The sequence below is a fragment of the Cricetulus griseus genome, chromosome 5, assembly GCF_003668045.3.
Source record: "Cricetulus griseus strain 17A/GY chromosome 5, alternate assembly CriGri-PICRH-1.0, whole genome shotgun sequence".
NCBI classification, from domain to species: Eukaryota; Metazoa; Chordata; class Mammalia; order Rodentia; family Cricetidae; genus Cricetulus; species Cricetulus griseus.
In genome coordinates, this window is record NC_048598.1 from 175,226,467 (window position 1) to 175,240,858 (window position 14,392).

The 14,392-nt window shown below is 47.9% G+C and overlaps 1 protein-coding gene across 1 annotated transcript in view; it reads right to left on the bottom strand.

The window, feature by feature from the left end:
* Ptprn2 (protein tyrosine phosphatase receptor type N2) overlaps positions 1–14,392 on the bottom strand; it is a 680,302-nt gene that overhangs the window by 238,709 nt on the left and 427,201 nt on the right. The window contains exon 11 of the mRNA XM_027417041.2: positions 10,031–10,095. Coding sequence (XP_027272842.1) covers positions 10,031–10,095 — 65 coding nt within the window. The remainder of the gene's footprint in view (positions 1–10,030; positions 10,096–14,392) is intronic.

Here is a 14,392-nt window from a genome sequence, read left to right on the forward strand (position 1 = left end):
TTTTGCCATGCTGTTTAGACTGTGCACCTCTGGACAGACCACGCTGGCTTGGTAAGAACTGACTCGTGTTCACACTCAACGAGGCATCTGCAGCTTCACTATGGGCAGGGGTGGTAGCAACGACAAGCTAGACCCAGGTCCTACATGGCTTCCTACATGCCCTCCTCAGTGACACTGCTGATGAGGAGTGTAGGTATGCACAGCAGTTGCGGTGGAAGGCTTAGGTAGGCACACAGCTAGCTGCTCCTCGCTCCGGCCTGCAGGTGGACCCTCAAGTGGGCAAAGTGGTCTCTTTACTGGTGTGCAGTGTGTGATGAGTATAGAGTGTGAGTGGGTGACACGGGTCAGCGTCTGTTCCGGTGACTTCTTTCTTGTCTGCACACAGCTCCAGGCTTCCCAGACAGACAGAAGCATCACAGGAGGAGGCTTCATCCAGAACACTGTGGGCTGAGAGCTTACCGTCCTTACAGACCTCAGTTCTTCAATGAGAACTCACTCCTGCTCCCAAGCTCACAGGCTCCATGAACCCACAGGATCCAGGAGCCATCCTGCCTGCCCATGAAGACAGTGGCCAGTTTGGCCCCTCTGCTTCTTGAGGGGGAAAAAAGGCAAAAGATGTCACCCTCGATGTCATGTCTCTGCAGTTGAAATATACAAGTGTGTGTGTGTGTGTGTGTGTGTGTGTGTGTGTGTGTGTGTGTGTATGAAAATGTCAGGAAAGAGCAAGGAGTCTGTGGGTAGCCACCATCAGATACAACTTGCTTCGTTTTACGTGACTGTTTACCTTGATGGCGAATAAAAAAAAATTGAATTTGTTACTATGGCAACCGCCGCCTCATATGGCCTCGCTCTCTGCCTCCGAGTCACAGGGGAGCATGAAAGGGCCGGTGTGACCCTGGGAGCTCGGTGCACTCTGCCTTGGTTCAGGAGAGAAAGGTATCCCCAGTAAGCTCACATTTGCCCACATAGCAAGTGCGGTTAATTGCACGGACACATTCTGGTGTGATTTTCCTCACCATGGAGAGCAGTGGGGGATGGAGGTGAAGAACTGTGGTCCTCGGGCCTGTCAAGTCAAAACAGCATGCCAGAACCGCAGCTGAGCCTGGGGATGGGCTGCTGGGAACCTCGGCTTCTGTCTAGCCTGCTCGCCACTCATGGGGGCTGTGGAGGGGCTAAGCATAGAAAAGGGAGATTGGGCCCTAGATATTTAATGCAATTTCATGCAGATTTTCCTTTTCAAACACAAATTAGGAGTACTGACAAGTCAACAGTCTTTTCTCAGGCCTATGCACTTTTGCATTTAAGAGAGAGGGAGAGAGAGAAATCCGCTTCCTTTGTCAGGAAATGCAGATGAGAATAAAATGAGGTAAATGTGTCTGGAATGGCAATGAGAATACTGCAGGAGCTGAAGGAGACGCACCCCTAATCACCTCCCCCCCAGAGGGCAGCTCTGGCTCCTTCACTGTCACCCATCCCTAGCCAGAGCCCAGTCTCTGCTCCCAAAGCCATTAATTGGGAAGTCTCAGTGGGGAGAAGGAGGGGCTTCTGGTAGGAACCTTGTCAGATGCTCTGAGCTCTGTTCTGTCCTGGGGAATGAGTGTGCAGCCTGTGGTTTCCACCGGTTCTCAGAGGGCCTGTGATTCCTACGGTATAGCCCTCTACCCTCTGATCACGGCAAGCTTCCTTAGGCTACTCATGAACATAGTAATGCCATGGGCTGATGTGGGGCCCATGCCATGGAGTAACCACACTTTCTTACTTCTCCATAGGGGTCACCAGGGACATGTGGTTACTCATGACCACGACATCGTCTGGAACCCAGTTCCTGATCTTCACTCAGACACGGGGCCCCTTCTGTATTTGCCACCCCCATCCTTTCTTCATGAAGTCTTGAACACACGCTGCCCCCTTGGTTCTTCTGAATACCTACAGGCGGGCTAAGGTACCCATGTAGAGAAGAGAGTTCACTAGCACTACAGTGAGGATGGCCACCCAAGGAAAAGCACTAATTCTATCACCCAGAAACTCACTCACTCACTCACTCGCTCCACATTTCCACTGAGAACTACAGTACACACTCCCCAGTGACTGATGGTCATTAGTGACTGGCCGCAGCACACAAACAAGGAACCAAGAGGGCTAGCTGAAGTTCGTGTTCCCTGGATCTGAGCCTGCAATCTAGGAGGGCCTGACCTCTGTTCTCAGGCATATCCAATGGGCCCTAGGCTTCCAAAGTCCTCTCCTTCTATTTACAGGCTCACTGGCCATACCCATCATCTCCATGCAACCCACTTCTGCGAAGGGCTTCCCAGAGCTCCCCCCAGCATCAAGATACAGTAGCAGCCTCCTCGCCACAGGCCTCTGTTGCCTCTGCCAATAACGCCCGACACTTCTCCTCCTTGACATCTAGGTGCATCCTTCTCTAAAGGTCAGGGATGGTTTACATTGCTTACTGTGACCTGCCTAGGAACAACATATCCCGGGGGTTGTCACAGACCCATGATGACTAACAGGACCCTCAAAGTCACAAAGCATCAGGGTCAGTGGGGACCTTGCTGACCTCACCCAGCCCCAAGGCTTCCTGTTCACGCTGGTATGGATGTGTGGTCACATACTCCATTTGAATGTTGGTTTTTTTGTTTTTTGTTTTTTGTTTTTAATTTAGATGGTACAACATGGTACTGATGACGCAGAGATGTCCATGTGCCACACGGCATGAATCTCTTGGTTTTGCTGACGTCCTACAATTACATATATGGACCCATGGGGGCGCCTTCTGGGTGAGGGTTGTGTAGGGATCTGGTTTGCAGCATCTTGAATCTACAGTTATTTTAAAGGAAGAGCCCAACAGATACTGAAGAACAAACCTACCACCTCTAACCTCACCCCAGGATGCCTGACATGTTGGTATACCCATGTGTCTGCATATGTGTGCATGGCCCCCTCAAAGGAAGAGAGGTCTCTTAGGGGTTTCAAGGAAATCACAGAATTCCACTCATTTGTTACAGTTTAGTCATTTACCTTTCTACCGTTTACTATCCCAAGTCTCACCTTCCTTCCTTCAAACTCTGTCTTCTTTCTTAAAGCTTTTTTTTTGTTGTTCCTTTAATATCCCTGTTTGGTGAGTGGCCTCCTTACAGCAATGTTGCAAGTCTAAACCCTGAATCAAAAGACCAGGCTTTGTGTTTGCAGCACAGAGGTCCCTAATGGGTGATGGCTCTACCAATTGGTTTGGCCCAAATACTCCATCGGGATCCAAGCTCCCCCTAGCCATCCACAGCCACTGGGCTGGCAATGTTTCTTCATTTGCTTGTTATGAGTACACACACATGAACACATGCATATACACATACATACACACACGCCACAGTACATATTTGGAGGTCTGGGGACAAATGGTGGCAGTCAGCACCCTACGTCCACCATACATAGGACCCAGGGACTGAGTTTGGGTCCTCAGGTTTGGCAACAAAGTGGCTTTATAGATGGAGCCTTCTTGCCAGCCCTTGGGATTTTGATGAAAGCAAATTAAAAACTACAACGCCTCCTTCAACGAAGTGTGCTAGGGCAGGATTTGGAGGAGAAAAATGGGGGTGGTTTCCCCTGTATCTGTGTCTTCCTCTTGCTTTTCATTTGTCACCAAGGAGCCCCCACCACACCAGGGTCTCAACCAGGGTGTTTTTCATGAAAGCCACGCTAGTTTATTGGGCAGGAGCAGCATTAGTGGCCTATGGACTTCTAACAGACTTTCGAGATGGACGCATTAGTGCCGTAAGATACTCTTTCATTGAGCAAAATTCTGCCCTGAAGCTAGGATGAGCAGAGGCAGCAAAAAACACAGAGCTGGTGACAGAGGGTTGAACAGCTGTGAATACAGTTGTTGAGACTGTACAGGCAAAACTACCCCACCCTTGGAGAAGTTTGGAAACTTCAGGGAGGTTTCCCTGTCCTCCCACACGCTAGTGGGTGGGACATCCCTCCCCAGCAGGGGGCGCTCAGTCCCTCTGGAGTAGCTCTTGCACTTGCACTCTGGGCTTCTCCGTGCTATGGTCTTTGAGGCCACCATGGTGATGCTGGGCCAGGTGATGCTGTCTGCCTTAAAGGCTGGGCAGATACGCCTTGAAGCTCTTGTGTCTGACTAGCATCAGTGCTGGAAGTAGCCCCGCTCCATAGTGAGTGGGAACCATGCCTGCTGGAAATCATCTAGGCTGGCTTCTTAGCACATGCTGAGCTTTTCTTCAGGGACAATTATAATTGTCCCCTGGAGGAGACATGGCTTCATTAATATGAGTCATGTGAAGAGTTTTCAAGGTATCAGAAATTAGATTTTGAAATACATCAAAATACCGCTCATCCATTAGGGATGTATGTGTGTGTGTGCACACACGTGCACACACCACAATCTCTTCATTTTTTAAAATTTTGTTTTGAGACATTTCTATTTGGCTTAAAAGATTTTAATTCTGCTATCTGTCATCACACATGTGAATTACAAGTGCCTGGAGAAGATCTGTAAATGCCGTTAGATTTCTAGCAATCACACTCTGCTTTTTTACATTACGGAGTCCAGAATTAGAAGAATTAGAAATACACTTTAAAAAAAATCAAAATCAGGCTTACTGAATGAGAGAATTAAAATTAGGGAAAAGATATGATTAGCTTTCTAAAAAATCTTCTCAGCTTGAGCCCTTTCTTCCCGTTTTGCTACTGTAAATGTTCTCTGCCTGTCAGAGCAGCTTCCAGCCTAGAGCTGGCGAGAGGGACATACCAAGGGAACATGTGGAGATCTGGGCTCAAGGCCATGGCAGCAGTGGTGCCAGCCAACTCTTAAAGAGAAGCACCATCTTTCAGAGTGGCCGCTGGTTGACACAAGAGGATTCTAACAGAGATATCTGGAACAAGAGGTTGTCTTCAGGATGCACTGTGGCAGGTTGCTGTGCTCCTGCAAGGGCTGCTGGCTTGGATCCCAGTAGCAAAGGTCACAAGTGTGGCAGAAAGGTGGGACTGAGGTTGGTGAGGCAGTCCCTGCTGGGAGGAGTCTTCCAGGGGAAAACACATGGACAGTAAAGCATTGGTTTCCTCACAGAAGACATGGTTGGGGCTGAGGCGGCAAGTTGGAGGGTTAGGGGGCACTGGACTTTGACCAGAAAGTTGGTGCAGACTGGACTTGAATGGATGACAGTAGGGACAGCAGGGGTCTGGAGCGAGGCCAGAAAACAGCAAAAATGAGACTCCAGAGAACATGGGTCTCAAGAAGCCAAAGGGACCTCCTGTGGGAGTCAGGGCTCAGCAGGTGGACAGGGGAATGTGTTGATAGGGATGGTTAACCCAGGTGACTGCAGGTTCCAAGACGTGTATGTAGCAGACTGACTGCAAGAGACTGGGCTCAGTGAGTCCATATTGGCCCTGGGACTCTAGAATTGGCATGGGTGATGACTGGCTTGTCTTGAGAGGAAAAGGTGAACATCTCCTCCAGGAAGGAGAAGAGGACCAACTTCTACCTGTTCTGCTTGCTGCTGTGGTTTCAGTTTGAAGACCTACGGAGCACACGGTAGGCCCTCGGGGCTGTCCTTTGAATGGCATGCAGGAGGGACAGTAAGCCTCAAGGTGGGGGCTTTCTTACCACATGGACACAGAAACTGTATTGGTGTCCCACACAATACGGGACACCAGGACAAAAGGAAGAGAGGGGACTGTGCAGATGCCCAAGATTAGGAGAGTTCAAAGTAAGGATGTGGCCAGATGCTGAGGCTACTGCTAAAGATCTGAGACCTCTAAAGAGATGCAAGGGTGTAGTGTTGCAATTTAAGAAAAGCAGCACTCAAGAGAAAGATGCCATGCAACAGGGCCCAAGCAGAGATTATTATTATTATTATTATTATTATTATTATTATTATTATTACTGAAAGGGATCATTAAAAGGGGAAAGGGAAGGGAGGAGACCAGCCTTCAGAGACAGGAGCAGTAGGGAGACAGGAAAAGGAGAGAGGAAAGGGGGAAAGAGGGGAAAGAGGGGGAGAAAAGAAGAAAGAGTGGAGAGAGAAGGAGAGAGAGGGAGAGAGAGGGGAACAGACAGAGAGAGGGAGAGAAAGAAAGAGACAGAGGAGGAGGGGAGGTAGGCAGGGCACCTTTAAAAGGGAACATCACAGGTGGTGCTCTTAGTGGCTGCAGCTGAGGGTGTATCCTGTCAGAACCCCAAGGACAATACAGATACCTAAATACTACATGTAGGACTTAGAGTTTTGGACTTGGGGTTTTCATATTTATAGACAGCAATATGGCCTTGGATGAGGCAGGGAAAGCTGAGATTGCTAACCCTCAAGAGCCATCTCACCTGAGAACAGAGAGCAGGCATCAGCCATCCTCGGCTGTTCTGGGGAGTTGCAGAACTTCAAGTGGGAAGCTAACTATAAAATGGGATCCATGGCATAGAGGGTTAGCATAACCCTCCTTACACAGAAACCCCACATAGACGGCAGGTATGGTGGCCTATACCTCTCATGTCCACCCGTGTGGGAGGTTAAGACAGGAAGACGACTGAGTCTGTGGCTAGCCTGGGCTACAGAGTAAGACCCTCTTTTAAAAACAAAACAAGCAAACATAAAACTGAAAAATAAAAACAAAGAAAGAAACTCATATTTTAAAAAAAATAAATCAATACTTCCTCACTGAAGACAGAGTCACAATCAAACAAACAAGCACATAGAAAGCAAAGCAAAGCCAAAGCCATCATGAACCACACAAGAAGAGTAAGCTGCCGTAAACCAGTCTGCAGGTGAGACATGGCAGTGGCATAGACAACCTCAGATTTGAAAAGATTAAGAGAACATAGATAAAATTATAGAGTAAATAGGCTTAAGATAACTAAAAAGATACAAGAAAACACGGGGCACGGGAAGAATGCCGGAGGCAACAGGAAGACAGCCAGATCAGTTTCAAAACAAAACAAAACACTAAACAATTTTTCACCCTAGGAATGGGAAAATAAAAGTGTAACCTAAAGAAATCATAGTCACCATTTGAGTTTCATAGCAAGTTAGTGACAAAGAAAGAGGAGACTTGCAGGGCCACTTGAGGAGAAGCCTCCCAATTTGATGCCGGGAGGCCAAGGTAAGGTCAAACTTAGAGCCTTGGAAGATGGAGCAGAAGGACACACACAGATGAGGTGCACTCACAAAATGCTGTCTCCAGTTCTCTCTCTCTCTCTCTCTCTCTCTCTCTCTCTCTCTCTCTCTCTCTCTCTCTCTCTCTCTCTCTTTCTTTCTTTCTTTGCACAAGATCTTCTGAGGTGGATAGATGCTGACTAACCTTTGTTAACAGGATATGGAAGCCCATGAGGTAGACACTGACTGCCTGCCTATGTGACATCACAGCACACGGAGCCACAAGGCGAGATGAAAGACTACACAGAGTGGAAGTGGATACTTAGGTTGAGGGACACACATGCAGTAGGGGGAGAAAGCCTGGTGGTCAAAGGGTGTGGGGTAGAACAAGGCAGGTTTTTGGGAGGGGGAAGACACAGCCTTCCAATTCTCCAGGCCCTACACAAGCAGCTGTTCCCTGAGCAGGCCACTGTAGAGCCTATTGATGGGGAATGCCCTTCTGTGGATGTTTATCTTATTGGTTGTTAAATAAAGGACTGTTTGGCCAATAAAGCAGAAAGTTAGGCAGAACTAGTAATCGAGGAGGATTCTGGGAAATGTAGTAAAAAGAAGTTTTGTGATCCAGGCAGGAAGTGACATAGCAGGCAGACTCAGAATATAAGCAGGGACAAACAGAAATCGTTCTCTTCCTACTTCTCTCTTCTCTGGAGCTGCCATGTGAGCCCTACAAGGGAGGACGACTCATGCCCCCAGCGTACTCTATCAGATAAGTCTTTATAAATACATAGATTATGGCTATGGTTGATACTTAAGACAGAGCAAGAATATAAGGAATCCTAGTCATTGGCCAACAGCATTGTACCTAATTTAAGTCTCTGTGTATTATTTGGAGCCCTAACGAAGCAGGCAGAACTAGGGCAGAATTCAGGTGGCTGGTGGAAAGATTTATCGTTACAGCCTATCCTCGGGCTCAGGATGGGGTATGAGGATATGGGTCTTACGAAAGAAGCCAAGCAATTCTTGGGAGGTGTGGATGAAAGTTTCTGTCCTGCCAGCCTGGATGATGAACAAAACACTTTTTGGTCAATGAGGCAGGAAGATAGGCAGGACGAGGAGACGAGGAGAATTAGGGGAAAATGTAGGCAGACAAAGCCATGTAGAGCCTGGGAAGAGAGGATGTGCCGGGTGTTCTCCGGTAAGCCAAGACCATGTGGAAATACATACATTAATAGAAGTGGGTTAATAATTAAGATAGAGCTAGCCAGTAAGAAGCCCATGCCACAGGCCAACAGTTTTAAAGCCAATATAGCTTCTGTCCGTGCGTTCATTTGGGGCTGAACGGTGCCAGGACCATCAGGGACAAAGAATTTCTCATTACAAGGAGGTGTATGAGAACCAGGCCTGGCTTCGTCAATGGGATTGGCCCACCCCTACATTCTGGCTGTCCTGGAGCAGCTTGGAGGCCACACTGCAATAAGGATAGGGCATTCAGTATCCGAGTGCCTAACTCACAATTGTCACCTCCCATGCAAAACTGGGTCCTATCGCTCACCTGCTGTCGGCTTCCTAAATGGCTTACACACTCAAGCAAGATTCCAGGCTTTCTAATACTGGGTCATACTAATGACTGTGGCCTAAGCCTGGGTTGCTTACAATGGCTGGGTGCCACCATTGCTCCCTGAGGAAGAAACTGAACTGGAAGCAGAGGCCAGTGCACGAGCGTGTCCCCACCCGGAGACAGGCAGTGACATCTAAGCACCCAATTGTCCAGCTTCCACAATGCACTTGTTCTCCCTGACATGGCCATTACCTCCCACTTATGCATAGGTGGCTCTGGAAGCCCCGAGACATTTGGCTTATTTCTTCCACTTTACTGGCTGCTAAAGAAACATCCAACTACCAGAGTGCCCTCGGCCGATACCTGCTCTACTGATCCAGGATGGCCCACACTGGCTTTGACAACACAAAGAAGAGTGACATTTGTCAGGCTCTTAGCATGTCCTTTGAGAAGTTTCTATCAGTTATAGGCTGACTTCTCCTACACTCTGCTGTCAACAAGGAGGACACATCAGGCACTCAAGCCCTCTTAATCGCTACCTGGAAACCAGGCCTCTGAGAACGGCCATCAATTAAGCAGCCACAGACTCCAGGTGCCAAAGATCTGGCTGCGGAGTCCTCCAGTCTCTTGAGTGGCTCTACCAAGACAAGCCAGTGTCTAGCAGGGAACACTTACAAACAAGCACTCCTTAATACTTAATTAACTTTAATGGCAAGTGCTGTGACATCTGAAATCTCAGACATGAGAGCACAGATTGGTTTTGGCCCATGCTGACTTATGAGTGGCTACGTGCGGCTCCCGGGGGAAACTTCAGTCACTGTGACATGCACAGTTCATTACACTGTCACTCGGCCAAGAGAGTGGCCACCAGCAAGCACTGAGAAGACTTAGCATCTGGTCTGGTGGCAGGAAGGCAATGGCCGCACACCAAAGAGTTTGACAGCATCAAGTCAGTTCATGGATACATTCAGAGCTCTGTGCTTCTGTTCAAACACGCGTGTTTAAATAACAAAGACAGTGAATTACCAAGGAAAGAATGACTTCCTGGAATTTACTCATTTTCAATAATTTAGGGAATATAAGACATCATCTTTTCTGGCGTCTCCTATTTTGCTTAAGCGTGGCAGATTTTTCTTGGGGAGATACAAAACAATGATTTCAAGGACAACACAGTCACATTTGTCTACACCGTCAGTCAGCATCTGTAAACATTGGGAGGACTGATCTCCCACCACCTGAGCCGACAAAATACTACTTGGATTAGCCACACAATGAACCAAACTTATGTGCCGGGATTTCACCAGACTACTGGCACCACGGCACTAGACACGAGAGCATCCCTTGTGAGGATATGCCTGACACTACTCACCGGCCCAATTCCGCTCTGTAGGATCGTCAATCCTGATGTCTTCTCCAGCTGGTCTTTGTTGTCAACTGTGAAGAAAAAAATCAAAAGAAGGTGGTCAGTATAGAAAGGGCATTAGAGAGTAATCTCCTTTTCTGACAAGTTCCCCCAAACAACTGCTTGGGCAGCCTGACATAATGGAGGTGCTATGTTGAACAAGAGCTGGGTGCTGGGTACTGGGGGCCCTCTGTTGCACTCGGTTGCTGGTTTGCCCCAGCTAAAAGACCTCAAGAATTTTCTTTTAAATAAATGTATCTATCATCTATCTATATATCTGTCTGTCTGTGTCTGTCTGTCTATCATCTATCATCTATCTATATCTATCTATCATCTATCTATCTAGCATCTATCTATCTATCTATCTGTCTGTCTATTATCTATCATCTATCTATCATCTATCTATCTGTCTGTCTGTGTCTGTCTATCATCTATCATCTATCTATATCTATCTATCATCTATCTATCTAGCATCTATGTATCTATCTGTGTTGTGGAGATCCTGAAGCTTTGGGTCTGCAGGACCCGTTCCTTCACGTGCTCCAGCAGATCACAGATGGGGTGGAAGCTGGGTTAGGCCAACCTATAACCCTGGTTCTGGGTCTGGGTAGTTGGTCAGCCCACCAGCTCTCTCTTGTCTCCACCACCAGGGTGAGCTCTCCTGCCTTTCCCTGGAGAGTTCACCTCTTGCTGCAATGAGCAAGGGGCGAGGCCAGTTCTGCTTTCACATCCTCAGGGTCGACTCTCCCACTCCTGCACCTTCAGGGCCAGCTCTACTGTGTTGCCCAGGCGGGCGTGGTGTAGGGGCCACTCTCCCAAGTGCTGCAGCAGATGAGGGGCAAGGCCACCACCTCTCCCCACTCCTGTGACCACAGGGCCAGTTCTCCCACCAGACTCAGGCATTGGTGGGTGGTACTCAGGAGTGGGGGGGGGGCTGGGGGGGAGCATCTCTCTCCCACCCATGCTGCAAATGACTGGTGAGAAATGGGGACATTTCTTCCATGCTCACAATATCAGGCTGGCTGGCCCATACCTCCACCAATGCTGTTGTGCTGCCCACTCCCAGGGCCTGCTCTCCCAAGTGTTGTAGCTGGTGGGGGGCGGGCACAGCTCTCCTTCCCTTCTAACCTCAGGGCCAGGTCTCCCACCTGGGAGAGGTAGAATGGGAGGAAAGAGAACATCTCTCTCTTGTCCATGCTGCCACACGACAGATGAGTAATGTGGACAGCTCTCTCATGCTCACAACCTCGGGACTGTCATGCACTTTCTGTATTGTCTTTGAAAGCATGCAATTCCAGGCAGCCTCCAGTCACTGAAGATTTGATGGGAAATTGTATGTAAACAGACTTTACAAACCGTAAAGTATCATTTTAAAATGGTGTAAATGATATGTGTACGCCCATTGAGAAATAACTCTTTGTTTAAACTAGCAATGAGCACACTTGGGAAGAGCAGGCCCATGTGCTCATATCACAGGTCCGTGTGCTCGTATCACAGGATCCACAGGTTATTTTACTCCCCTTTAATCCATGCCCCTATCAAAAACATCCTACAACAGTTTTGTCCCAACAAAAGCCTATCCTCATCTCTTTCTGACTTCACAGGAAGAAGACTTTCATTGGACAAACTCTATTTGATATCACGCCAGGAGAAATGAGATTGGGAAACAATTAGCAGATGCAAATGAAGCCTCAGCAGTTGTAATGCCTGGGCGGCAGACCCAGCAGACCCCACTTCCCAGAGAGGACGAGTGTCACCAGGCAATTGACCTTGGCTTATGATTCGGTAGAAATATTCTTTTGGAGAAAGCTCATGTCATTTGGAAATACAGGAAAAAAAAAGAGCCTGGAATTTCACCGAAAGCCCTTTGAGTGAACAGGGCACTACAATTGTGATTAGTCCAGAATAAGATGGCAAGAAGAAAGCAGTTGCTTTCACCTCTCATTGTAATACACCTGCATGAGTCTTGAGTAATGAAATTACATCTTTTGGAGGGATACAAATGAGATCACATTACAGCCTTCCTGCCTTCTCTACCCCGCAGGGCCTTCTGTTACCTTATAGGAAAAAAATCCCCCTTTTAACAAATGGACATTGCTTTTTACACATAGATAATTACCACTGTACTACGAGAGCAAGGTGGACATAAAGCAATCCAGGGAGGGCTGGAGTACTTTAGGGTCCTCTCAGGTAGTGGGGAGATGAGGGATGCAGGCAATGGCACCCAGGTTTAGCACTTGGATAGCAAGAGACTGTTTCTTGAGGTATAAAGTGATCAGTTTTCATAGTCTCTTGTACTGCCTGGTGGCTATTAGTGGGCTAACAACAGCTCTCCAAATAGGCTGACCAAGGGCTTAAAGGTGGAATCTATAAACACTCCAGTTCTTGCTAGAAAGCAGAGATTCCAGACTGAGAGATTTGTATAAAAAGCAGCCAGCCAATATGTAATTAAATTGAACAATCCAACCCAGTGTCAACAAGCTCTTCCAAGAAAGGCAAGAGAGTATCTTAGGCCCGGTGAGTAGTGTCTCTGGGGCTCCTTGGTGTCGCCTTGGCATGGAAAGTCAGCCCAGAGCTATCTGGGTGGCTGCTCCAGTGAGAGTATAGTTACAGAAGCAGTCCTGAGAAGGTAATTCCTCCAAACTTCTGGAAGGGCATTGACTGACCTTTTAGACCACAAGTATGACCTGTAAGGCTGTAAGAAGTAGGGCCACCATCACCCCTGTGGCCTGGAGATGTTGTCCTGGGAAACCACAGATAAATGTTCTTGGGTGAGAGCTCTAGGTATGAAGGCATACCTAGATGAATACGGGAATTCTTTAACTCAGCCAATCTAGAAATTTCCATTTGATGTGTACGCAAGAGTGGCTTTTGATAAATAAATAAGCTGGAACAAGTTCAGCCAACAATACAAACAACTACAAACCATTACACAGCATTTGTTACGGCTTGCTTGGTTGGCAGCGTGGCCTCTCGGTGTCTCGCCCACCACTGCTGGGCAAAGCATTTTCAGTACAGAAGACCACATGTGCTTAGACTCTGAGGGCAGAGACACACAACGCACCATGCCTGTTCCCGGCAGAGACCCTGCTTTGCCACTCAAAGCTCAGTACTTTTCTAATTGCCTGACCAGCATACCGCTGTGGTTTGGGCATGCTTCCCACCACTCTGTGTATAGTCTGGCCAGTCCATGACCATTGACAGGTGAGATCTCAAGAGTGTAGAGCCAGGGTGAGATGTAGCTCAGTTAGTAGGGTGCTTGCCTGGCGTGCATCAAACTATTGGATGCAGCAAGAGGATCAGGAGTTCACAGTCATCCTCTCTGCTACATACCAAAACTTGAGGTCGGTCTGGGCTACAAGAGAGCCTGCCCCCCCAAAAAAAAAGAGAAGAAAGAAAGAAAAAAGGAAGGAAGGAAGGAAGGAAGGAAAGAAGGAAAGAAGGAAAGAAGGAAGGACATGGTTCATTCTCAAACCAACCTAAGATCTAACCTAAGTGTATGCTGGAATCTAAACAACAAAGTCAATAAGCAATAATAAAGCATCCACTGAGCACTTGCTTCAGGTGAGTTCGCAGCTTGTCTTGCTGAAGCCTTGTAGCCACCCAGACTGCAGGCTCCCATGAGTACTCTGGAAATGGAACAGACGATTCCCAGCCAGTGTATTACTGAAGAAAGAGGCTGTGTCTCTGAGCTCTGGAGCCTGAGCCATTGTCATCCATGGCCTCTGTCCTTAGGGTCTGTGGAGCAACACCCTCACTGGTCTACCTGAAACATTGATATATATATATATATATATATATATATATATATATATATATATATAGTTTTTGAGTACGGCCACTCTGAAATCCTGGGGTTTTGAAAGCTTCCCTGACAGTCTAGATAAGACATAGTCCACTCTAGAGGTTGGCCATTGAGACCTGAATGAAGTAGTAAGGGGGTCACTCATCAAAATTTGAGGGAAAGTAGGGAGCAGTTGAATAGCCAGTTAGCCTGGATCAACTGTAGAGCTGTGTAGAGGAGAGGCCTTGGTGAAGGGAGTAGACTGTCAAGTGTGTATATGTAGGAGGGGTGCAGGTAGAAGGGCTGGAGCCACAAAGTGTAAGGTACGGGAACCAGGTAGCAGAGGTGAGGCTACCAGGTGGAAGGGGTGGGGCTCCAGTAGGAGGGGGTGAAGCTCCAGGTAGAGGGGTCTGGGGACTGTTTCACCACCCAGCACAGTCTTTAGTTTCTCACAAGTGCCCTGGGGTCACTTGGGAATGAGGCCTTGACCCTTTCAACAGATGGACACAGTTCAGAGCCTTATGGTCTGCAGGGATTGGCTGTTT